Here is a 27,510-nt window from a genome sequence, read left to right as displayed (position 1 = left end):
ATCTATCAATTTTAATAAAAATAGTTATTTATGCAAAAAGGGAGTAAATTAATACTTTTTTCACGGAAAAATCGATTTCTACGAGTGAAAAAAAAACGTTACTTTACTCACGAGTTTCATACAAACATTATTCTACGTCCTTAGACGACAAAACTTCCATCAAGTTTTATTTTTTTATAAGTAATATTAAAATTACAACTGTGAGCATTATTAATTTGAAATATTTACTATTTGTACTTGAATTGGCAACATTTAACGACAAATAACATCGTCTATAGTTGTATTAGTAGTTTTTTAAATAGAAATAAAAAGAAATCAGACTAATATTTAGAACGCTAGGAAATTTCGTATGGAAAACTTATTATTGACCAAGCGAAGTGGTTAAGTACTTTAGTTTACTTCCTTGTTTTCAGTTATTTTTAGATGTTACGTAAAAACTGAATTTTCTCGATTCTCGACCTATTTTCAGGGAAAACGGGCACATTTAGATTTGGAAACAAACCTTTTGTATCGAATTCTATGAGATTTTTTGAAATTACTACAATTTTGTTAGCCTATCTTTACGTAATCATCGAATCTCTTCAACAATTTGTAAATTTTATCAAGCAAAATCTAATTCACGCATATTATTTGCTTTCGGAGTGTTGTAGATAACTGATTTTTTAATATTTTCATTAAATTTTCTACTCCTACCTTTCGTTCCTAATTCTTTTGAATTTTACAAATTTCTAACAATTTTTATTTGACAATTAAGCCGGCACCACACGATCCGTCTAACGTTTCCAACATTGGATGAACGAATCGTGTAGTAACGGCTTTACTCGTTTAGGTTCAATAACCTTTAACAACATTCGCTAATATATATCAAAAATTGCGAGATAAAGTCGATAAACATAACGGTTAACGGATAGAGAATACAGTCATTAAAAAAGAAGAAGCTATAAAACTATCCATATACTATTATGAAATTGTCTGAAACAAATCTATTTGTATAATTACTTTCGAAGTTGTATTGTCAAATTTTATTAAACCGGAAATGATGAAATAAATGTTCTTTATATATAAAAGAATAAGACGGACGGAAGACTGAACGAACGAACTTGAAAAACAATGTCAGACATATTGTTTTCTTGCAAAATAAATTCGATGTTTAATTACATATTATTCAAAGGTAGTCCATCCGAAATATTATATGAATAATAAATTATAATCCATTCTATACCTATATTGTATAATTTGTAAATTATATTATTAAAATGTTGAGAAAATAAAGGTTTTGTATTTGTAAGAGACAATCCCTTATGATAAATCCGAGTGTTCTAGATAACTGATTTTTTAATATTTTGATTAAATTTTCTACTCCTACCTTTCGTTCCTAATTCTTTTGAATTTTACAAGTTTCTAACAATTTTTATCTGACAAATAAGCCGGCACCATACGATCCGTCTAACGTTTCCAACATTGGATGAACGAATCGTGTAATAACGGCTTTACTCGTTTAGGTTCAATAACCTTTAACAACATTCGCTAATATATATCAAAAATTGCGAGATAAAATCGATAAACATAACGGTTAACGAGAGGGGATAGAGAATACAGTCAATAAAAAAAAGAAGAAGCTATAAAACTATCCATATACTCTTATGAAATTGACTGAAACAACAACTATTTGTATAATTACTTTCGAACTTGTATTGTCAAATTTCATTAAACTGGAAATGATGAAATAAATGTTTTTTATATATAAAAGAATAAGACGGACGGAAGACTGAACGAACTGGAAGAACAATGTCAGACATATTGTTTTCTTGCAAAATAAATTCGATGTTTAATTATCTATTATTTAAAGGTAGTCCAAATATTTTAGGAATAATAATAATAACAATAAGTAAGTAGCTTCTCCCATTTACTACGCTTTTTTCTTTTATATCCTACCTTTATTTTTTCATTCTTTCAACCTTTAAAAGTTTTTAACAATTTTTATTTGACCATTAAGCCGGTACTACACGATCCGACTAACGTTTGCGTCAACATTTAACTTCCAACGTTTTACTAATTTAGGTTCAATAACCTTTAACAGCATTTGCTAGTACATATAAAAAATTGCGAGATACACTCAATAGAGGAATTAAAAGTTGAAAAAAAAATTCCCCTTATAATCCATAGAATTTTTTTATCTAATTGAGAAACGGGTAATCTGAAATTTTAATTATATAATGCGTAGTTATAATTTTTTTTGCCATCTCACCAGCCCACGCCTCAACTTGAATTTATAACAGATCCAGTACCGGATTGGCCACATACAAGAATAATGCTTCGAGTTTCGCGCAAAATTTTTGTTTTGCTACGTTCCTTAATCCGGTACTGTTTGTTAATATTTTTTTTATAATATATTATTCATGGACGTCACATGTCACAAATAGTACACTTTTTTTGTTTGTAATCTTCAACGAACAACAAAAAAACGTATCTGTCGCAGATGTTTATGTTAGAATATAAATTAGTTCGATAAAATTATGTATAATTTGCAAAATTTCATCAGTCACAAATGACATTTGACAGTATAAAAAATAAAATGAAATGGATAAGTCACTCGATGCTAAATCTGTCATTAAAAAGGATGTAATCTTTTTCGATAAAAACCATGATGATTTATTGAAGAAATCTGAAAAAAAAAACATAAAATTATCTTTTTTTACGAAAATAATGTTACAATTTACGTGACTTTTGATGAAACGGAAAAATTTCGTTGGCATGTATACCACGATATCACTTTTAATAAATAATTTGGCTAGATATAATATCAAGGAAAAAATATCTTATTTGTCACGTGTCTAACTTATAATACCACAACATAATACTGTCCATGTGGGAATTTGCAAACAAACAGACATGATTCACGATAGTTGAATTATTTAACCTACTTTTCCACACATTTATTGGACAGAGACAAATGTATAACATTTTGGCCAGCCAAAGCCAAAATACTACTTTTTAAGATATTATTAATAGCATTTTATAGTATAATACATATAAATAAACAAGAATTGTTCGTGTTTAACAATAAATAATTATAAACGAAATCCCATTAGAAGTATACGATTCGATTCTGAACTAACTAAACATGATTTTAAATCGTTTTGTCAACTGTCACTCGTATGGTTGAAAATCCCATGTTTTTACGTGTCAAATGTAAAATTTCTTTACAAGCCACCCGAAAATATGACATTAGAAATAAATAAACGAGAATTGTTCGTGTTTAACAATAAATAATTATAAACGAAATCCCATTAGAAGTATACGATTCGATTCTGAACTAACTAAACATGATTTTAAATCGTTCTGTCAACTGTCACTCGTATGGTTGAAAATCCCATGTTTTTACGTGTCAAATGTAAAATTTCTTTAAATACTATCCGAAAATATGACATTAGAAATAAATAAACGAGAATTGTTCGTGTTTAACAATAAATAATTATAAACGAAATCCCATTAGAAGTATACGATTCGATTCTGAACTAACTAAACATGATTTTAAATCGTTTTGTCAACTGTCACTCGTATGGTTGAAAATCCCATGTTTTTACGTGTCAAATGTAAAATTTCTTTAAATACTATCCGAAAATATGACATTAGAAATAAATAAACGAGAATTGTTCGTGTTTAACAATAAATAATTATAAACGAAATCCCATTAGAAGTATACGATTCGATTCTGAACTAACTAAACATGATTTTAAATCGTTTTGTCAACTGTCACTCGTATGGTTGAAAATCCCATGTTTTTACGTGTCAAATGTAAAATTTCTTTACAAGCCACCCGAAAATATGACATTAGAAATAAATAAACGAGAATTGTTCGTGTTTAACAATAAATAATTATAAACGAAATCCCATTAGAAGTATACGATTCGATTCTGAACTAACTAAACATGATTTTAAATCGTTTTGTCAACTGTCACTCGTATGGTTGAAAATCCCATGTTTTTACGTGTCAAATGTAAAATTTCTTTACAAGCCACCCGAAAATATGACATTAGAAATAAATAAACGAGAATTGTTCGTGTTTAACAATAAATAATTATAAACGAAATCCCATTAGAAGTATACGATTCGATTCTGAATTAACTAAACATGATTTTAAATCGTTTTGTCAACTGTCACTCGTATGGTTGAAAATCCCATGTTTTTACGTGTCAAATGTAAAATTTCTTTACAAGCCACCCGAAAATATGACATTAGAAATAAATAAACGAGAATTGTTCGTGTTTAACAATAAATAATTATAAACGAAATCCCATTAGAAGTATACGATTCGATTCTGAACTAACTAAACATGATTTTAAATCGTTTTGTCAACTGTCACTCGTATGGTTGAAAATCCCATGTTTTTACGTGTCAAATGTAAAATTTCTTTACAAACCACCCGAAAATATGACATTAGAAATAAATAAACGAGAATTGTTCGTGTTTAACAATAAATAATTATAAACGAAATCCCATTAGAAGTATACGATTCGATTCTGAATTAACTAAACATGATTTTAAATCGTTCTGTCAACTGTCACTCGTATGGTTGAAAATCCCATGTTTTTACGTGTCAAATGTAAAATTTCTTTAAATACTATCCGAAAATATGACATAGAAATAAATAAACGAGAATTGTTCGTGTTTAACAATAAATAATTATAAACGAAATCCAATTAGAAGTATACGATTCGATTCTGAACTAACTAAACATGATTTTAAATCGTTTTGTCAACTGTCACTCGTATGGTTGAAAATCCCATGTTTTTACGTGTCAAATGTAAAATTTCTTTAAATACTATCCGAAAATATGACATAGAAATAAATAAACGAGAATTGTTCGTGTTTAACAATAAATAATTATAAACGAAATCCCATTAGAAGTATACGATTCGATTCTGAACTAACTAAACATGATTTTAAATCGTTCTGTCAACTGTCACTCGTATGGTTGAAAATCCCATGTTTTTACGTGTCAAATGTAAAATTTCTGTGAATATAAATTAGTTAAATGACGAATATTGAAAAGTTAATCTACATATTTAGTCGTATTGGCAACACTGTTGTCTTTTATTGGAGAACTGGACAACGCCTAAACCACGATGAATCTTGTACCAACTTAACCTAACCTATCCAAAAAAAAAACATATAGAACACAATCAGTTTTTGGCCCTTTTTTTGTATTGATTCGTTTGTCTACGTTATGGAAACGTGTTTAGTAAATGAAAAATTATTTTCATAGCACGAAATCGAATTTGAACACTTATTCGACGGCCGCGTAGCCACTTCCTATTTCACGTATTAGGATATCCTTCGCATTTATGATTATTACTTGTTTTTAACAAATTTAACAAACAAAGCAATTCAAACCTAGGCCAACCAAATTCGTGCTAGTTTTTAATTTACAAGCAAAAATATTAATATCGAATAAACAGTCTACGTCATTGAAATTAAGTCTTATTGAGTTTTATCATTTGTTAGTATAAACACGTTCGTTTTATTGGTATATTTCCATTACAAATTTTTAATTTTCGTACTTGGATACTAGTAACGGAAGAATAAAAGACTGATAAAGGAATTTTTTATTTCGGTGTTGTTGTTTTTATATATTTTATTTTTTGTTAGAATTAACACGAGTTCAATAGGAAATGATTCGATAAAATAAAAACAAAAAACCAATTAAAAAACTGACAATTGCGTATTGATTGAATAAAGCCATACTTTTTTTTCTGGTTGCACTCGTTTGATTATCTCAAAACATAACACGGTTAACGAGACGGGATATAGAAGACAGTCAGTAGATCAATTACGGATATTTGTCATTAAAAAAGAAGAAGCTATAAAACTAACTATAAACAAACAATTATTTCCGTGTACGAGCACACACTCTTATGAAATTGACTGAAACAAATCTATTTGTATAATTACTTCCGAAGTTGTATTGTCAAATTTTATTAAACCGGAAATGATGAAATAAATGTTCTTTATATATAAAAGAATAAGACGGACGGAAGACTGAACGAACGAACTTGAAAAACAATGTCAGACATATTGTTTTCTTGCAAAATAAATTCGATGTTTAATTACATATTATTCAAAGGTAGTCCAACCGAAATATTTTATGAATAATAATAATAATAAATTATAATCCATTCTATCCCTATACTGTATAATTTGTAAATTATGTTATTAAAATGTCGAGAAAATAAAGTTTGCTATAAAATTCTCTTTAATTTTTCTATGTATAAGGAAGTTTGAAACACAGTTGATAGATGGCGGTGGCTACGCCGTTTGCATTAATACTTGAGTCAACACCATTTAATCCTCTTATTTTCAATGAAACATCAACTTAAATTTTAATCGTAACTCAAAGAATGTCGTCTTGTTGGTAAGGGATAGCTTTTTCTGTTTATTATAATTCTAAGCTAAATTTATATTTAAACTGAAATTAGAATAGTTATTTCTAATAATAATGACAAACATGGTAAACCAAACCGACCTCAAATACCGTGGTTTCTAATGAATAAATAAAAAATTAATGATAGAAAAGACGAATCTTTATGTTCCTTGTATATTACAATATTTTGAATATCTTTTTTTTTTGTTCCAGTGGTGTTTTGTGATTACGCCGCTTCGGGGAGGTCGCTACAATTTATAGAAGAATATATTTTAAGAGAGGTTCTTCCAACGTACGGAAATACGCCTTATACCTCCAGCATATCGTCATTACAAACGACATTATTTAGGTTAGTGAAATTTTTAAAATTCATTTCTGTTCGAAGTAAATACGGTAGAAGAAATTTTCGAAAAATTTTACATTTTAAATTCGATTTTTTGTCCAAATGCGAATTCTTTCGAAAAATCCACATTTTGTTCACAAAAAGTTGGAAGAAACTAATTGTTGTTCACATAAAATTTGTTGGGGCCAATTTTTGTTCACATAAAAGTCGTAAAGGCGAAGTTTTGTTCACAAAACATTGATAAATCCAATTTTTGTTTACAAAGAATGAATAAAAGCCACTTTTTTCTATTTCAAACTTGGAAAACCCACTGTTTGTTCACATAGAATTGTTAGAAACCAATTTTGTTCACATAAAATTGGACGAAACCAATTTTGTTCACATAAAATTTGCAGGGACGAATTTTTGTTCACATAGAATTCGTAAAAGCGAAGTTTTGTTCACAAAAAATTGATAAAAGCTAAAGTTTGTTTACAAACAATGTAAAAAAAGCCACTTTTCCACTTAAAACTTGGAAAATCCACTGTTTGTTCACATAGAATTGGCAGAAACCAATTTTGTTCACATAAAATTGGAAGAAACCAATTTTGGTTACATAAACTTTGTAGGAGCCAATTTTTATTCACATAGAATTCGTAAAAGCGAAGTTTTGTTCACAAAAAATTGATAAAAGCTAAAGTTTGTTTACAAACAATGTAAAAAAAGCCACTTTTCCACTTAAAACTTGGAAAATCCACTGTTTGTTCACATAGAATTGGCAGAAACCAATTTTGTTCACATAAAATTGGAAGAAACCAATTTTGGTTACATAAACTTTGTAGGAGCCAATTTTTGTTCACATAGAATTCGTAAAAGCGAAGTTTTGTTCACAAAAAATTGATAAAAGCTAAAGTTTGTTTACAAACAATGTAAAAAAAGCCACTATTTTCCACTTAAAACTTGTAAAACCCACTGTTTGTTCATATAGAATTGGTAGAAACCAATTTTGTTCACTTAACAGTTGTATGGGCCTATTTTTGTTCACATATAAGTCGTAAAATCGAAGTTTTGCTCACAAAAAGTCGGTAGAAACCAATGTTTGTTCATAAAAAATGTATAAAAGCCACTTTTTTCCAATTAAAACTTGCTAAACCCACTATTTGTTCACATAGAATTGGTAGAAACCAATTGTTGTTCACATAAAATTGGGGGGAACCAATTGTGTTCACATAAAATTTGTAGAAACCAGTTACGGTTCACATAAAATTGGAAGAAACTAATTGTTCACATAAAATTTGTAGGGATCAATTTTTGTTCACATAGAGGTCGTAGAAACGAAGTTATTTTCACAAAAAGCTGGAAAAGGCCAATGTTTTTTTAACGAAAGGTATAAAAGCCATTTTTTCCACATAAAACTTAAAAAACCCACTGTTTGTTCACATAAAATTAGTAGAAACTAATTGTTGTTCACATAAAATTGTGAGAAATCAATATTGTTCTCATAAAATTTGTAGGGGCCTATTTTTGTTCACATAGAACTCGTAAAAACGAAGTTTTGGTCACGAAAAGCTGGAAAAAGCCAATGTTTTTTTAAAATAAAGGTATAAAAGCCATTTTTCAACATAAAACTTGGAAAACCCACTGTTTGTTCACATAGAATTGTTAGAAACCAATTGTTGTTCACATAAAATTGGAAAAAACCAATTTTGTTCACATAACATTGGTATAAAATAGTTGCTGTGCACATAAAATTATGAGAAACCAATTTATTGTTTACATAAAATTAATAAAAGCTAAAGTTTACTTACAAACAATGTATAAAAGCCACTTTTCCACTTAAAACTTGGAAAATCCACTGTTTGTTCACATAGAATTAGTAGAAACCAATTGTTGTTGACATAAGATTGGAAGAATCCAATTTTGTTCACATAAATTTCGTAGGAGCCAATTTTTGTTCACATAAAAGTCATAAAAGAGAAGTTTTGTTCACATAAAATTGGTAGGGTTCAATTTTTGTTCACATAGAAGTCGTAAAAACGAAGTTTTGTTCACAAAAAGCCAATGTTTAAAAAAAAAAAGGTATAAAAGCCATTTTTTCCACTTATTACTTGGAAAACACACTATTTGTCCTTATAAATTTCATTGCGACCAATTTTTGTTCACATAAAACGTATAGAAATCAATTATTTCCACTTAAAACTCGAAAAACCCATTATATGTTCAAATAAAAGTTGAGGCAACCAATTAATGTTCACATAAAATATATGAAAGCCGATTTTTTTTGTCATTCAACCTACTATCAGTTCACATATAATCATAGAACCTGTTTGTTGTTCACATACAACGTGTAGAAGCCAATTTTTCGACTTCTAACCTACTGTTTGTTCACATAAAATTGCGAGAAACCAATTTTTGTTCACACAACATATGTAAAATCTTAAAAATCACTATTTAACAATCGTTGATGTTCGATCATTTACCAAAATTTCGTTTTCCGTTTTTTCCTACAGACAAGAAGCCAGGGACATAATTAGAAACGCTGTAAATGCGTCCGAAGAAGACGCAGTCATATTTTCCGGCCACGGTTGTTCGGACGCTTTAGAAAAACTAATTACGGCGTTAGATTTGCGGGAATCCCCCGTCGTGTTCACCGGATCGACAGAACATTACGATAATATTCATTTATGGCAAAAAATTGGATCGAAGGTAAATACTTTGTTTTGTTTTTTTCTTTTATTACTATTCGTTCGATATTTCAAAGTTCTTCTACATGTTGCATCTTTGACGGTGTGCGCAAGATCCTACGGTGGATGTATGAGACCAATCATCACATATGGGGTACCAAAACTCGGAGGAATTATCTTTCGAAAGTACAAAGACTGAACGGTACAAACCCGGTACACGTCTCGGGATGATGCACCATAAAAATTCAACATTGAGTAAATTGGATCGAAAGAAATGGAATTGGAGTCTCGTAGCTAAACATCCAGTAGATAATCAAAGGATTGCCTTGAAAAATTAAAAGAGTTAGGCAAGAAAATCCATCGTATCGTTAAACGAAATATTTTTATTTGAAACAACCTTTTTTTCAGTGTACATTACTTTTTATATAATTTAATCGCCAGTTGTGATCCTAGTTGTTTCGAGCCGCGTTACATTTTCCAATAATATCGACGATAAATCAAATGTCATGTGGAATTTTACGATGTTTTTGCTAAATTAATATTTTTGTTTATAAGGTACTTGACTGAATTACCGACAGTAAAAATTTTACGTAGTCGATAAAATCGTTGGAAAAATTCCTTTTCGATAAAATGATTGTTTGCAATAAACGTTATTTTCCAAATTTAATAAATAACAAAAAAAAACGATTATATAAGTAAATACGAAATCTACTTGACCTTTCCAATTCACTCCGCAATCAATATTTTGAATTAGAAATCAATTTTGATAAATATTTAATTAATTCAACACTACTAAATATAAAATGTTGTTAATACGAGATTCAACTTCGAATTTGGGTCAGAAAAAATTGTCTGGTCAAGTAAAGAAACGTGATTATTGATGTTTTCGCAGGAACGATATCCGACGTTGCCAAATTCGAATAGCGCGTCTAGACTATTAATAGATTCCGTTTTTATCACCTCTCAAAATTACTCGATCGAAAAACAAACGTACGAGGTCTAGAACTAGATAAATTTGTTAGATATTATTAACGTAGGATACTGTAGTACTGCACTGTACTACACAGTTTGGCAACGTTGTTGAAAATCATTAAATTTATTTATTAATACGTAATTTCATAATGGAAACCGTAAACGTCAACACAGAAACGTCAAATGTCAACATAGAAACGTCAAAAGAAGATAGAAACGTCAGAGGTCAACCTAATAACAATTTTACGAACGCGTTTATTAAAAATAATACCAATTTGTATTTAGATAACAAACAACTCAATAAAATTAATTTATGGAACATTTCTAAATGTTCAAAAATTGCGAACACGCATTTTGAATTTATTGGTAATTTTTTGGCAACGGTATTTATACTAAAGTTTAAAAATTTACTGCTTGGAAATTATGTTTTTAAGTAGAACAAGAAGAACGGGGATTTTTTCGAATATATTATTGTCGTTTATATGTTGTCTCTTTCCATATAAAATTGTTTTGAAACTCGTGTAGTTCAACGAAATTCGTAAAATGTAAACAACTGTCAAAAGCTTCTGACGGAAACGAATTAAACAAGATGGCGTGTTGACGCATGACATTTCGATTAGTCACAAAAAAGTGACAGTCATTTAAATGAAGTTATCGATGAAAAAAATACTGTATGAGCTGAATAATGGCTTCGAAAGTGTACTACTACATCGATTGTAATTGATTTACTCAATACTGGTCGTCCAATTGAGGTGGAAACATCGAAATCGGTCATATCTAATCGTAAATTGAAACGGCGTGCGATAGATGACGCCCTGAACATTTGGCCATGTTTACACGCGATAAATCAGATTTTTTGAGTGGACTGCAGTCGGTGTATGGAATCGCCTCCTCCTCATCCACCGTATAGTCCAGATCCGGTCGCCATTGATTATTCTACAATCACGGAAATTTCGCGAACGACTTTATGTATTCGGAATGGATTTTCGGAATTGATTTATTCCTTTGTGTTGTAGTTGGTGCGAATAGGGGAAACGAAAGAAGGTTTACTAGATTTGGCGGAATTAGAAAATCAACTGAAATTCTATCAGAATTGCGGGAGGCAGATGATAGGATGTTTTTCTTTGGCATCGAGCGTAACAGGTGATTTCCAAATTTTCCATATATAACTTTAAACGCTAACGATCGGTTTTATTTTTTTTTTATTTTTTGTTCGTTTAGGTCTCGTAGTGGACGATATCGCTTGTACAATTCTTCTACATCAATACGGAGCTTTGTCCTTTTGGGATTTCAACGTCGGCGCTCCTTGTTTACTCATAGATATGAATCCAATTATTCCGGGAGTCGAGGAAACTAACTCTTCTTCCGCTTTTAAAGACGCCGTATACTTTTCGGGACATAAGTTCGTTGGAGGAGTCCAAACTCCCGGTAAATACGTAGTCATTATACGGGATAATATTCTATAGTGGGGATTATCGTATTTTTTTCAGGTATACTAGTTGCCAAAAAATCGATATTTCGAAGGTTAAATACTTGCGAACCTGATGGTTTCTTCGTTTCGAATGATCATGACAAGGTAAGTGATTTATCGAAAAAAAAATAAAAATAATTTTTAATAACTTTTAGAAATTTTTTTTTAATCATCATAAAACTTTTTTGCGTCATTTCCATTTTTATGGTTTTCTTCAGTCTTCCATTACATTTTTGCTTCTTTTTCGACTCATTTGTCTTTTTCTTCGATTTCGTCTTATGTATCGTCATTATTTTCGCTTGTTACTTTATCATTTTTTGAAGGTTAATCGATTCTGTTCATTTTTTTCCACAATTTACTTTAAAATTCCCCAAATTTTCAATTTTATTTTCGTTTCGGCTCCTTCTTTTACTAATTTACGTATTTTTGGAACTTTTTTCTGTGTCTGTACCAAATCTCAGGATCCGTTTTATAATTTTTTTGTGTTGTTTCCTTTTTTTATGGTTTTCTTAAGTCTTCCATGATATTTTTGCTTCTTTTTTGACTTTTTTGTTTTTTTCTTCGATTTCATCTTATGTATCGTCATTATTTTCGCTTGTTACTTTATCATTTTTTGAAGGTTAATCGATTCTGTTCATTTTTTTCCACAATTTACTTTAAAATTCCCCAAATTTTTAATTTTATTTTCGTTTCGGCTCCTTCTTTTACTAATTTACGTATTTTTGGAACTTTTTTCTGTGTCTGTACCAAATCTCAGGATCCGTTTTATAATTTTTTTGTGTTGTTTCCTTTTTTTATGGTTTTCTTAAGTCTTCCATGATATTTTTGCTTCTTTTTTGACTTTTTTGTTTTTTTCTTCGATTTCATCTTATGTATCGTCATTATTTTCGCATGTTACTTTATCATTTTTTGAAGGTTAATCGATTCTGTTCATTTTTTTCCAGAATTTACTTTAAAATTCCCCAAATTTTCAATTTTATTTTCGTTTCAGCTCCTTCTTTTACTAATTTACTTTTTTCTTTGTCTATACCAAATCTCAGATCCAATCTCTAATTTTTTTGTGTCATTTCCTTTTTTATGGTTTTCTTCAGTCTTCCATTACAACCTTTGTGCCTTCATCCTCCATTTCATTTTCTATTTCTTAATATAACATTTTGAACCCTTTCGAATAACATTTACCATCTTTTTCCTCAAAATAAGCCTTAACGTCTCCGTCTGATGTAAATCTCTTTCCAGCAAGTCTAACTTCAAGGTTAGTAAACATAAAAAAGTTGCTGGTAACCAAATCTGGTAGATACGATGATAGGTTAAACCAATTCGAAATATAATTCGTGACAATCCTCGTAGTTAATTATTATGTTGCTTTATTGTTTCAATCCATTCAATACTTGTCATATTTTTCTTCTTTTTGAAAAAATCTAAGTTAAAATTAGTAGAATTAGCTCGTTGTTGAACACTATTCACAATTGCACCTGTTTTATACCGAATTTTCTCACCAATAAACCTTCTCCCGCAGCTGGAATCTTCTAATTTGTTCCTCGACTATTAAACCATAGAAAGGACTGCAAGTAATTGGCCCTTTGTCCTTATTTCAACTTTTCCCGCGGGAAAACCTCCTTGGAGATACGATTCTCATACTTTTCGATAACCTCCAAACTATATTTGAATCATTCGGAATACAACGTATCGCGGGTTCGTTGTTTTCTTCTTCGATTTTATTTTCGTCTGTGTCATTTTCTTCGTTATCTTTCTCCGGCTTCGATTTTTAATGTTGTCTCCTTTGTTTCCTTTGTTAAAATCCCGCACATAACCGAGGAAATATTTGATCATCTCGATTTTCGTAATTACAGAATTTCGATCTGCAAGAAGACGGCAACTGCGCCGCGATTGTTGAATCGATCCGCGCAGGTCTAGTGATGCAATTAAAAGACACCGTTTCCGTAGCCAATATCATTCAAAGACAAGACAAAATTGTTAAGTAAGTAAAATCTAAACATTCTAAACGTTTATTAATTTTTTTTGTTTTCAAATTCCCATCGATTTTCCTTTTCCAATTCCAATCCATAAAAAAAAGAAGAATAACATAACCAACGAGACTAACTAACCTTTCGTAATACGCGTCGGTTAAATCCGATAGTTTTGCGTCGTCCTGCGTGAGATGGCGTGGCGTGGCGTGTGTGTATACGCAAACAATTCAATTAAATGTGGCGTGGCGTGTTGCCAATGGGTTTCGATCTTTATATATCGTCGAATAAGTGTTATTCGTTAACGATTTTTCACTTTTTTTGATTCAATAGAGTATCTAATATCTGGTATCTTCAATATTAGTGGCGGTCTTTGCGTTTTATCTACCTTGGACGCCTGTTGTAATCCTCCAACTCCTTCGAGGTCTCGTTCGTCGTTTCCAGAGACTTCTGGTCGAATTTTCGTTAATTCTGATGGTTGATAGTCTGAGGACGATGTTTCGCCGAGCTTGGACCTTCTTTTGACGAAAGCAATCAGCACGGTCCGGATGAGGAAGGATTAAACGGTTCACTTTGACCTTTTTCCCTCCCGTTTTCCTACAAATTGTATTCCGACGGGAAAAAACTATTTCAGACCGAGATTTTTTTACAGACAAATGCTGCAACATATTAGAACGATCCCGGAATTGATTCTTCTAGGAAACAATTCTCCCAATATAAAGAGAATACCGATTTTTTCTTTTATGGTTCGACATCCTAGAGGAAGTTTTCTTCATCACAATTTCGTTTGTGCGGTATTGAATGACGTTTTCGGTATACAAGCTAGAGCGGGATGTCCTTGTTCGGGACCTTACGCTCAAGAGTTGCTGGGAATCGATCAAAGTTTGGCGGATCAGTATGAGAGTATCATATTGGAAGATAGGTAAGTTTGGAGATTTTTTAATTGTCTTTTGATGATTTTTTTTTTCAATTTTGCAATTTTTTTATCGTTTTTTAAAAGAAAACTTTTATGCAAAACCTTTTTTTTCAACAGCAACAATCCGAACTATCCTTTCCATAATATATAATTTTTGTATGACCCCTCGTAAAATGGTTTCGTTGCGATGTTGTCGGCTGGCGCTAACGCTTACGCTTTGGGTAGTTAGTTAAATTAATAGAGATGGGAGAAAACTGGTAACGGTAACTGAGTGAAAAAGAAACTTGAAATTTGGAAAATATAATTTTATCTTTATGTGAAAAAACTGAAAATTTTCACCAATAAAAAATGCCTTGACAGCGTGTAATGTTGAAGAATTCAGAGTGGGAGATGTTCTTTTTTTCAGTGTAAATTAACAGATTACGTAAATATCGTTTGAAGCTTCGAAATCAAATTTTTAACGATTAAATTCGATTAAATAAAATTTTTAAAACGTGAAACCAAATAAAATCTTCCAAGTGACATAATTTTTTCATGTTTATTCGTCCCAAATCCTGTAAAAAATCAAAAAATTTTTCGAAAAATCATCGAAATCGGACAATTTTTCGTTATTATAGATCCAAAATTAATATTTTGACATCTTGTAAAGTTGAAAAATTCAAATTGGGAGAGTTTAGTTTTTCGAAATGTTCTTTTTTTCAGTGTAGATTAACAGAATACGTAAACGTCGTTTGAAGTTTCGAAATCAAATTTTTAACGATTAAATTCGATTAAATAAAATTTTTAAAACGTGAAACCAAATAAAATCATCGAGTGACATAATTTTTCATGTTTTTTCGTCGCAAATTTTGTAAAAAACAAAAATTTTTCGAAAAATCATCGAAATCTGACGATTTTTCGTTATTATAGATCCAAAATTAATATTTTGACATCTTGTAAAGTTGAAAAATTCAAATTGTGGGAGAGTTTAGTTTTTCGAAATGTTCTTTTTTTCAGTGTAGATTAACAGATTACGTAAACATCGTTTGAAGCTTCGAAATCAAATTTTTAACGATTAAATTCGATTAAATAAAATTTTTAAAACGTGAAACCAAATAAAATCTTCGAGTGACATAATTTTTCATGTTTTTTCGTCGCAAATTTTGTAAAAAACAAAAATTTTTCGAAAAATCATCGAAATCTGACGATTTTTCGTTATTATAGATCCAAAATTAATATTTTGACAGCTTGTAAAGTTGAAAAATTCAAATTGGGAGAGTTTAGTTTTTCGAAATGTTCTTTTTTTCAGTGTAGATTAACAGATTACGTAAACATCGTTTGAAGCTTCGAAATCAAATTTTTAACGATTAAATTCGATTAAATAAAATTTTTAAAACGTGAAACCAAATAAAATCATCGAGTGACATAATTTTTCATGTTTTTTCGTCGCAAATTTTGTAAAAAAACAAAGATTTTTTCGAAAAATCATCGAAATCGGACGATTTTTCGTTATTATAGATCCAAAATTAATATTTTGACATCTTGTAAAGTTGAAAAATTCAAATTGTGGGAGAGTTTAGTTTTTCGAAATGTTCTTTTTTTCAGTGTAGATTAACAGATTACGTAAACATCGTTTGAAGCTTCGAAATCAAATTTTTAACGATTAAATTCGATTAAATAAAATTTTTAAAACGTGAAAACAAATAAAATCTTCGAGTGACATAATTTTTCATGTTTTTTCGTCGCAAATTCTGTACAAAAACAAAGTGTTTTTCGAAAAATCATCGAAATCGGACGATTTTTCTTTGTTATATGAAACGTTCTTGGTTTTTTGAGAAACACTTTTAATAACAAGCTTTTTAAAAAAAATTCAAACATCCTCAATAACTGTTGGATCCATTTCTAGCACCTTGGACTAATTAAATAGTTAAATTGGCGGTAAATTCAAAGGCAAGGCGTTTCAAAACTACGTTCGTGCCAAAAAAAAAATAATCTCAACATATAATCTCAACTTTTGAAAAATGCCATTGAACTTGACGAAAATAGACGTTATGGTAGAGATCCGCTCAGGAAGTGACTTCGATTTTTATTTTCGAAACGTCACGTGATAAAATGTGATTGTACCAAATCGATAACAGGAAGAAGCTTTCGTGACAATATTTTTTCAATAATTGCGAAAGGTATTGAATAATTTCATGACGCAATTATTGTATTTAAACTACGGTTATTTGCTTATTAGTAAATTTTTTTTATATACCCGCATCTACATTCCATCAAATTATCCTTAGTCCCGACGTCATAACCAACAAATTAAAACGTTCGAAAATAAAACGAAAAGTCACTAATCGAATATTCCTTGGTGTAGTATAATAAACTAAAAAGAAAATTAGTCAGCTGGGAATATTCTTGACGGACAAAAACGTTTCGAATCAAACACACCAATAAGGGGATGTTATAATTATATTTTTATGTTTCTAAATCGTCTTTTTTGTTTTTTTTTTTCGTAATTTTTGAGAGACAGGTAAAAATTTATGGTTGCTACATATTTTTGGGATGTAAAAATCAATTGTTAAAATTTCTATTTTTATTTTTTGGTTTTTCGACAATAACTCGCTCAATTTACGAGCTAGAAACTTTTTTAAAAAAGCGTTTTATGGGGGATTTCAAGTACTTCAACGTCGTCTTAATTAAAATTATTTCCAACCCCCGGTTTCGGTGCAGCTCAAAGGGGTGTATAAGCCACGTTCGGTACGCGAATGCAAACTTTGTTTTTTGTTATAAATCAGTCAATTTTTATCCAAAATACTTTCGACGGGGTTCGTTTTGAAGATTTTTTTACGTGCTTCGATAAAGATCTCTTGAGTTTTTTCCAAAAATTCCATCAATTTCGAATTATTTGAGGTTGGTTTCGGGGTTGCTCAAAAATAGCCGTATTTCAACGAACAATATCTCGGTTATTATCAAATTTACAAAGGTCCTTAAAAGACGAATCTCTTTGTTTTTTTTGTTAGCTACAATTTTGTTTTTAATTATTTCGCTGATAAAACGAAAACTTTTCAAGTTATTCATGAAAAACTGTAGAAAAATCAATTAAAAATGTTTTAATTGTTGATAACTCTAAAAGTACCAACTTTAGAAAAAAATTTTGTGAATAAAAGTTGCTTAGAATTAGTCAAACTATCGATCTACGTGTTCATTTTGTCGAAATCAATTCTTATCTCCAAGATAAAAGCGCCCTTCTGCACAGGGTAGTTTTTGGAGGTTATAAATTTATATATTTATATCAATTTTCAATAAAATCGACTTTGATTATCGAAATTCCACGAAAAATCGGCTGACACCTCGACTCGTGTTGCAGACGTTTGAGCAGTTTGAATTTGGGAGTGGAAAATTCCACATTGGAACTTTTAAGACCCGGTTTCACGAGAATCAGTCTTCCATATTTCATAAACGACACAGAATTGGCTTTCATAATGGAGGCCGTGAAGATGGTCGCCACCGAAGGTTGGAAACTTCTTCCGCAATACGTCGTCGATCTCGAAACCGCCGAATGGAGACATCACTCGAACGTCGTCTCCAAAGACAGAAAATGGTTATCGTCAATAAGGTGATTAAAAATTTCTTCAGCTTCTGTATACTTGCAATACCCCAACTTTTTCCCAACAGATACTTGGACGGAAAAATGACTATGAACGAAAGGAGAATATCGGGACCGGGATTGTTTCCTCAAAATTACTCGGAATGCTTACAAACTGCCAGAAATCTGTTCAACCGCGCCAGAAAAACGGCGAACCGGAGCCCCTATCAAGATCAGGGCATCGTGTTCGATAACAGAGGAGAAAAATTGCGTTGGTTCATGTTGCAACACGAAGCCCAAAGCATGCTGACCAGCAACGCGCAAAACGTCAAACAAAAAGTTCCTTTCGATCCCGCCAACAATTTGTGGTCCAAAAAACAAGACAAAGATAAGTGAGTGAATTATTTTCTTATCGGACAACCAACAACAAAAAAGGAAAATAAGAAAATTTTCGTTGTATTACAGAGAAAACCCGTCGAGTTTCCACGCACCGATGAGCGGTTCCCCGAGACACTTCAGTCTTCCCTCCATAGACGATCCGAAATTGTTAACGTGTTCGTCCCCGGTGCCATATTTTCTACAAGACGTAAACGGTCTCTACTACCCCCAAATGTCCCAACCTACGGTCAATTTCGCCGTCGGCGAGGCCGTCAGTTCCGCCAATTTGAATCACCTCCAACAGAATTTCGCCAGGGAGAGGTAAAACACCCAATAATTTGGTGGGGATGTATCGATTAATAACCGTTTGACGTTCCAGGTGTTTGAGTCTCGGCGCCCCCACAGTTCAATCTCCCGTTCTTAGCCCGTCGACGCGCGTCAGTCTCGGTATGCAAACTCGTCAGCGTCAATTCAGCTACAGCAGCCAAGAACCGAACTCCTTGGATTCGGAATCGAATCAGATGTCGCCGACTCATAGTCTGAATATTCTTTCGAATAGCGTCGATTGTTTGCAGTGCGGTCGGGCATCGCCTGTACCGGATTTACAGACTTACGTAACGGAAATGACGAAGGAATTGGCGACTAATATAAAATCGGAAATTCGGGAGGTTATTTCGAAAGTGGAAGACGCTTTGGAAAATTCCGATAGCGTTTGTTCGTTTTACGAGAGGCACGGCAGCGGCAGCGAAGACGGTAGAAGCGATTCTATATCCGCTAACGAGGTAAAAATTGTTATTTTTTTTCTTTTCTACTACTACTAATATCATTTTATATAATTTTCGTAATTTTAGGTCTCTTACAAATTTTCGACTGGTTTTAAACTATTAATTTTATACCTCTACAGTCCTGGATCCGTCCCTGTTTCGGTATACATCGAACTCTCGCACTTTGTTGTATCGTTAATATGAAATTTGATCATTTTTTTGTAAAGTTTCTTTATTTTTTTGACTTTATCGCATTGTACTTCAGTATCCAATTTCAATTTTACTCGATACGAGATTTTTTAGCCGATTTTTATAAAGTTTCTCTACATTTCAGTATTTATATTATATTATAAATTTTATACCAATACTGCCCTGGGTCCGCCCCTGTTCCGGAGTCATGGTATACATTAAACCTTCAATTTTTTTGGTATAAAACTAATTCGATATTTTTTTGATAATTTTAACCTATAATTCAGTACCGAAAACAATTTTTTTTTTTTCTACCACTACTTAGATCATTTTATACAATTTTCATGATGGTTTGTATTGATTTTGGGTCTCTTGTGATAGAAAATCGGTTCGAAATACAGTTTTACAAATTTTCGACTGGTTTTATTTCAAAAGAGATCTCAAATCACATTCGAAACTATTAATTTTATACCGCTACTGCCCTGGATCCGTCCCTGTTCCGGTATATATCGAACCCTCGCACTTTGTTTTATGATTAATATGAAATTTGATCATTTTTTTGTGACGTTTCGTTATTTTTTTGACTTTATCACGTTGTACTTCAGTATCGAATTTCAATTTTACTGTATACGAGATTTTTTAGCCGATTTTTATAAAGTTTTAGTTTCGAAATAACAAATTTTTCGTTACATTTCTGTATTTATATTATATGATAAATTTTATACCACTACAGTCCTGGATCCGCCCCTGTTTCGGTATGCATCGAACTCTTGCACTTTGTTGTATCGTTAATATGAAATTTGATCATTTTTTTGTAAAGTTTCGTTATTTTTTTTGACTTTATCGCTTTGTACTTCAGTATCGAATTTCAATTTTACTCGGTACGAGATTTTTTAGCCGATTTTTATAAAATTTCTCTACATTTCAGTATTTATATTATATTATAAATTTTATACCGCTACAATCCTGAATCCGCCCCTGTTCCGGAGTCATGGCATACATTAAACCCTCAAATTTTTTGGTATCAATACTAATTCGATATTTTTTTGATAATTTTAACTTATAATTCAGTATCGAAAACAATGAATATCAACTTTACTCAATAGAGAATTTTTTATCTAATTATTAGAAAATTATAGTTTTTAAATGACAAACTTTTCTTTACGTTTCTGTAGCGATATTTTCAAAATATAATTTTTTAACGTTATAATCATTGAAAACATTTTTGAAGTCTCCAAAACTTTCTTGAAACAAATATTTTTGTTAAAAAAAAATTAATTTCAACAAAAGAAATTCATTAAATTCAAATATACGAGGATCAATACTAAACAAATATTTATAATTTGATGTGACTTCATTGCATTTCAAAATATTCTCCGTTAAGATAAGATTTTCCATGCGTTTGAACCGATTTTCCATTTCCAACTCTTTCCTAACTTCTCGATGCCGAACTTCACGCTTTTTTGAGATCCGCGACTAGCCCATAGTCACTGGGAACCAAATCTGGACTATATGGTGGATGGGGAAGCGATTAGAAACGTAATTCGTTTAATTTAGTCATTTAGTCACGAAATTTTGGTACTTTATAAACGTCATACGGATTTGACAATGACATTGACATCTGTGTGTCAGTTACACGACTAATTGAGTGATGTTTACATCGTTTTATTTTACAATTAAAATGTCGGGGTATTTTTAGACCGCACTGTATGTTTTTAAATATAAATAATCGCGTAAATATCCCGATTGTTTGTATTACATAAACTTCTCGTTGAAGGTGGCCGAATATTTGGAAAAAGTGTCTATAGAAATGGCGAATGAGGTTAAGTCTGAAATACGTGACGTCGTTAGCGCCGTAGATGTGTTCATAACGCCCGATAATCCCGATAAACTGTCGTATTCTCGAGCATCTACGGAGGATCGACATTTCGCCGCTTTTAAATCCGAACAAGAAAAGTAAGCGACTACCTAAAAATTCGATAAAAACGTTCTCGAATTATTATTTTTTTTTTGTTTTGTTTTGTTGTAATTAAGGTGCAATCCCGGTCCTAGTAACGGCTCGATACTCCAACAAATCATCAATAAATCCGCCAGTTCGGACAAACTTCTCGATAAAGAGCAAATCGACGAGGACAAAACGCAAAAAACGAAAATAATGTGTTCCACCGTTGCCAGCGTTAGTAGTCAAGATAGCGGTATTAATTTGTCGTTCCACGAACAGGAACATTACCAAAACGGCGAATCGAAATCTAGAAGTAATTCCGAATCTCTACACGGAACGAGAAAATCCGAATCCGAAATCAAATTTTCCACTTTACAAAAACACAGGCCGAAAATTTTCAGAGATTTGAGCGACGATCCGCAATTATTGGAAACATTGGCAACTAGGTAAGTCAATTCGACATCTCGTTCTACTTGGTATAAATTTTGTGATTTCTTTTATGCCTTTTTGTTTACATAATGTTTTTTACGTTATTTTCCTTTTTATTTCGTCTTTAAACGTGTTTAATTAAATAAATTATGTCTTAAAATTGTTATTATCCCGTATTCTATTCGAATTAATTGAGTTAAACACGTTTTTATGATCTGTGTTGGGGTGCTAGTGCTGATGAGGTCCACAACAGACATAAACCGGTTATATCTCACTATAACTACGGAATTGACGTTTAATATCGAAAACTTGGACTGGTTTTAGCGTGTCGATTTTGTCTTAACGACTTTTGTAAGATTGAGAGTGTTGAAAATGTCCCTAACTGCCTAAAACCGGTTATATTAACCACAGATGTATAATTCATAAGTTTTAAAGTGAAAAAACCGGTTTTTATAGTCTATGTTGAAATGCGAGTGCTAATAAGATCCCGAACCGCTTTAAACCGGTTACATATGGCGAATTGTCCGGTCTGGTTCAAGTTTTTACTGCTAGAAATGTCTCGAACCACCTTAAACCGGTTATATTTGTACATAGGTGTAGAATCGAAATTTTTTATTGGTTTCCAAGTGGAAAAACTGGTTTTTCTAGTCTATATTACATTGCGACTGCTGATGAGGTCCACAACAAGGCATAAACCGGTTATATCTAATTATATATGTAAAATTGTACTTGAATATTAAAGATGTTGACTGGTGGAAAAACCTTGTTTGTCTAGTCTGTTAAAAAAACGAGCCTCAAATCACTTTGAACCGGTTATATCCGATTATATATGCAGAATTGTCGAGTCTGGTTCAGGTTTTTACTGCTGAAAATGTCTCGAACCACTTTAAACCGGTTATATTTAAACATAAGTGGAAAATTTACGTTGGATATCGGAATATTTTACTGGTTCCCGAATGAAAAAACAGTTTTTTATAGTCTATATTAGATTACGTCCGCTGATGAGGTTCCGAACCGCTTTGAACTGGTTGTATCGGGTAATATATACAAAATTGACCTGGAATATTGAAGATTTTGACTGGTTATAGAATGACAAAACTAATTTTTATAATCTATGCTACGTTACTGATGCTGATGTGGTCCCGAACCAATTTAAACTGGTCATGTGTGACTAAAAATTGCAGAATTGACCTTGAATATCATAAACTTCGGGTTCAAACATGTTTATCTGGTTTCTATTTGGTTATATTCGACCACAGGTGCAGGCTTGACCTTTAAAAACAAACACTTTGACCGGTTTCATAGTGTCAAACATGTTTTTTTGGTCAGTGTCTAGTTGCGATTGTTGGGAATGTATTTAACTGGCTCAAACTGGTCATGTCTGACTAAAAATTGCAGAATTGGCCTTGAATATCACAAACTTCGGGTTCAAACATGTTTATCTGGTTTCTATTTGGTTATATTCGACCACAGGTGCAGGCTTGACCTTTAAAAACAAACACTTTGACCGGTTTCATAGTGTCAAACATGTTTTTTTGGTCAGTGTCTAGTTGCGATTGTTGGGAATGTATTTAACTGGCTCAAACTGGTCATGTCTGACTAAAAATTGCAGAATTGGCCTTGAATATCACAAACTTCGGGTTCAAACATGTTTATCTGGTTTCTATTTGGTTATATTCGACCATAGGTGCAGGATCGACTTTTTTTTTGGTGTCGAATGTGACAATTATGTTACTCGTTGCGTTTATAAAGAATAAACTGTCAATAAAATACCTTTTGTTGATGAGGAGTCCTAATTATCATTGGTGTTTCTCAAAATGTCGATGATATTCGTGATAATTATTGTGATGATCTTTCCAGATATAATTGTCCGCCGAAAAATATTTGGGAACCGTCTTTGGAAGCTCTCACCGAATTCGAAATGGTGAAAGACGGCGATAAAGTTATGGTGTGTCTTTCTGGAGGGAAAGATTCTCTGTGTTTGTTACATATGTTATTAGAATATCAAAATTATGTTAAAAATAAAGGAGTTCTGTTCAGCATAGGAGCTGTGACGGTCGATCCGGATTCGTCCGGATGCGATCCTTGTATGCTGATTCCGCATTTGAAGACGCAGGGAGTTCACTATATCATCGACGACAAAAAATCCGACGTCGCTAACGAACGAGGTATTTATAAATATTTTTTCATTTTTTTTTTTTTTCATCGCAATTATTAATAACCTTCCGTAAAATAGAACGAGCCTTACTTGTACGGCGTTGCCGTACTTCAACAATAGTATAGATATCGAGGAAATGTAAACAATGAGGTTAGGTTATCGAAAAAAGTATTTTTTTCGTGATTTATCAAATTTTTAACAAAATATAATGAGTATCACCGGAACTATTCGACTTTTTTCGACAATTTTCATCTAACAATGAGACTTTGGCGGTGGGAATTGGAAAAGTACAATACTTAAATAGTTTCAATTATTTTTTTTTTTTTCAATTGGATCATATTTCTTGTGAATTTGAGTGATGTTTATCTATGGTTATTGTATATCTATGTGTGTCTATCGGTGTATATTGGACAATGAGGTAGCAGGCAACCAAAACTATACCATATTTTGAACCAGAGCCCCATTGCTTTACATCAAAAACCAACTGAACCGATGGCTAAAGGACCAGATGGAGTCTTACCGATAAAATCTTCAAACAAGTATATGTTTTAGAAAAAGACAGTTTCCAAACAAAAATGGTGGTTTATATTTGCTGAAGACAGTCTCCAAAGACAAATGAAGGTTCACTCTAAGCAAAGACAGTCTTCGAAGACATATGATGGTTTTTGGGGAGGAAAAGGCAGTCTCCAAAGACGAATTTTGGATTTTTTTTGGAAAAAGACAGTTTCCAAAGATACATCATTATTTGTTTTTGGAAAAAGATCGTCTTGAAAGACATAAGGTGCTTTCTTTTTGGAGAAAACAATTTCCAAAGACTCAAAAGTATATCTTCTAGAAAAAGACACTTTTTTAAGATATTTCGTGGTATATTTTCGAAAAAAACTGTCTCTAAAGACATTCAATGGTTTGTTTTTTAAAAAAGACAGTTTCCAAACAAAAATGGTGGTTTATATTTGCTGAAGACAGTCTCCAAAGACCAATGATGGCTCACTCTAAGCAAAGACAGTCTTCGAAGACATATGATGGTTTTTGGGGAGGAAAAGGCAGTCTCCAAAGACGAATTTTGGATTTTTTTTGGAAAAAGACAGTTTCCAAAGATACATCATTATTTGTTTTTGGAAAAAGATCGTCTTGAAAGACATAAGGTGCTTTCTTTTTGGAGAAAACAATTTCCAAAGACTCAAAAGTATATCTTCTAGAAAAAGACACTTTTTTAAGATATTTCGTGGTATATTTTCGAAAAAAACTGTCTCTAAAGACATTCAATGGTTTGTTTTTTAAAAAAGACAGTTTCCAAACAAAAATGGTGGTTTATATTTGCTGAAGACAGTCTCCAAAGACCAATGATGGCTCACTCTAAGCAAAGACAGTCTTCGAAGACATATGATGGTTTTTGGGGAGGAAAAGGCAGTTTCCAAAGACGAATGTTGGTTTTTTTTGGAAAAAAACAGTTTCTAAAGACATATAATTGCTAGATTTTGGAAAAAGATCGTCTTGAAAGATATAAGGTGCTTTCTTTTTGGAGAAAAACAATTTCCAAAGACTCAAAAGTATATCTTCTAGAAAAAGACACTTTTTTAAGATATTTCGTGGTATATTTTCGAAAAAAACTGTCTCTAAAGACATTCAATGGTTTGTTTTTTAAAAAAGACAGTTTCCAAACAAAAATGGTGGTTTATATTTGCTGAAGACAGTCTCCAAAGACCAATGATGGCTCACTCTAAGCAAAGACAGTCTTCGAAGACATATGATGGTTTTTTTGGAGGAAAAGGAAGTCTACGATGGTTTTATTCTGGAAAAAACAGTTTCTAAAGACATATAATTGCTTACTTTTGGAAAAGATCATCTTGAAAGACATAAGTTGCTTTCTTTTTGGAGGAAAACAATTTCCAAAGACTCACAAATATGTCTTCTAGAAAAATTCACTTTCTTAAGATATTTGGTGGTATATTTTTGAAAAAAAAACTGTCTCTAAAGACATTCAATGGTTTATTAAAAAAAAAAAAAAAACAGTTTCCAAACAAAAATGGTGGTTTATATTTGCTGAAAACAGTCTCCAAAGACCAATGATGGCTCACTCTAAGCAAAGACAGTCTTCGAAGACATATCATTGTTTGTTTTTAAATAATACTGTTCCCAAACAAAAATAGTGGTTTATTTTTGATAAAGACAATCCAAATGTCCAAACCAAACCCAGTCCAAACCCAAATGATGCTTTACTTAAAAAAAAACAATCTTTGAAGACATTTTATGTTTTTTTTTTTTAAAGAAAAAGTAGTCTACAAATACTGCCCTCGATTAAAACAGTTTCCAAAAACAAATTATAACGAATATTCAATACAGTTTATCATACAATACGGTCCCGTTTAAACATTTCGCATTCTATTCTTTAAACTTAAGGGTGGTTTTCATATATTAAAAAAAAAATATTTATCTATGTTCCCGCTACTGAATGCCGCTTTTAAAAGTGAAAGTAAACTGGTTATCGTTCATTAACACGTTGAGTACCGAGGCAATTTTTATAATTCCGTTTAATCATATTAGAAATAAATAAAAAGTATTTAAAAAATGTTATTTCAATTATATAACAAAAATCTCTTCGAGATATTTGATTATTTCATTATTGGCAGTCAACGTGTTAAAGTAAATCGTCTCGTGCATTGCTCGGTGATTCAATACTTGCGTTTAATACGGGTAAATATTGAAATAAAAATCGAATTTTCACAAGTAGACACAGGAAAAGTGAAAAACTGCTGTTGCCAATGAATTTGGCAGTCAACGTGTTAAATACCATCTATAGAGCATCTGTTCCGTGAACGTCCTGTATATTTCATTAAAAAAATAGTTACCTTGAAGGATTAGTGCTTTGGATATAAATAAAACTCATTTGGGAGGAATCTATATAATATTGGAGGCATTTAAAGGTGCAGAGTGATTGGAAAGTCAAAATTATTTTCTTTTCCAGAAAAACTAGAAGGTGCCAAAGAAAATTATTATAGTTTTTGTTCACCTGGTTTACGGCATCGACTGTATTCTTCTGCTAAAAGCTCTGGTTATAATGTATTGGCCATCGGTCAGCATTTAGATGATCTCTGCGAAAGCTTTTTACTGTCAGTTTTCCATACGGGAAAATTGAGAACGTTGAGAGCCCATTATTATATCAGGTAAGTTAATTATAAAAAAAAACTGATATTTGTCTTCATTTGTATACGATCTGTGATGCATTTTACTTAATTTTTTGGCAATTTAACTTCAATTATTTCTTTTTTTTTTTAAATACGAAATAACATAACCTAAAAATTATATTGTGTTCGAATCCACGTGAATAGTGACGTCGTTTA

At 31.6% G+C, this 27,510-nt stretch overlaps 1 protein-coding gene across 2 annotated transcripts in view; it reads left to right on the top strand.

Moving 5' to 3' along the window:
- Positions 1–27,510, top strand: part of LOC130447813 (uncharacterized) — a 59,706-nt gene that overhangs the window by 27,580 nt on the left and 4,616 nt on the right. The window contains exons 2-16 of one of the 2 annotated variants that reach the window (XM_056784840.1): positions 6,638–6,773; positions 9,257–9,452; positions 11,419–11,545; positions 11,624–11,830; positions 11,893–11,978; positions 13,724–13,851; positions 14,490–14,759; positions 18,091–18,339; positions 18,399–18,701; positions 18,775–19,008; positions 19,067–19,469; positions 21,418–21,596; positions 21,675–22,028; positions 23,872–24,179; positions 27,135–27,333. In XM_056784840.1, coding sequence (XP_056640818.1) covers positions 6,638–6,773; positions 9,257–9,452; positions 11,419–11,545; positions 11,624–11,830; positions 11,893–11,978; positions 13,724–13,851; positions 14,490–14,759; positions 18,091–18,339; positions 18,399–18,701; positions 18,775–19,008; positions 19,067–19,469; positions 21,418–21,596; positions 21,675–22,028; positions 23,872–24,179; positions 27,135–27,333 — 3,379 coding nt within the window. Of the gene's footprint in view, positions 1–6,637; positions 6,774–9,256; positions 9,453–11,418; positions 11,546–11,623; positions 11,831–11,892; positions 11,979–13,723; positions 13,852–14,489; positions 14,760–18,090; positions 18,340–18,398; positions 18,702–18,753; positions 19,009–19,066; positions 19,470–21,417; positions 21,597–21,674; positions 22,029–23,871; positions 24,180–27,134; positions 27,334–27,510 lie in introns of both variants that reach the window. The other variant, XM_056784839.1, reaches the window with a different exon arrangement.

The sequence above is a fragment of the Diorhabda sublineata genome, chromosome 8, assembly GCF_026230105.1.
Source record: "Diorhabda sublineata isolate icDioSubl1.1 chromosome 8, icDioSubl1.1, whole genome shotgun sequence".
Classification (NCBI taxonomy): Eukaryota; Metazoa; Arthropoda; class Insecta; order Coleoptera; family Chrysomelidae; genus Diorhabda; species Diorhabda sublineata.
Note: the sequence above shows the minus strand (reverse complement) of the source record. Positions and strands in the feature narration are given on the sequence as shown.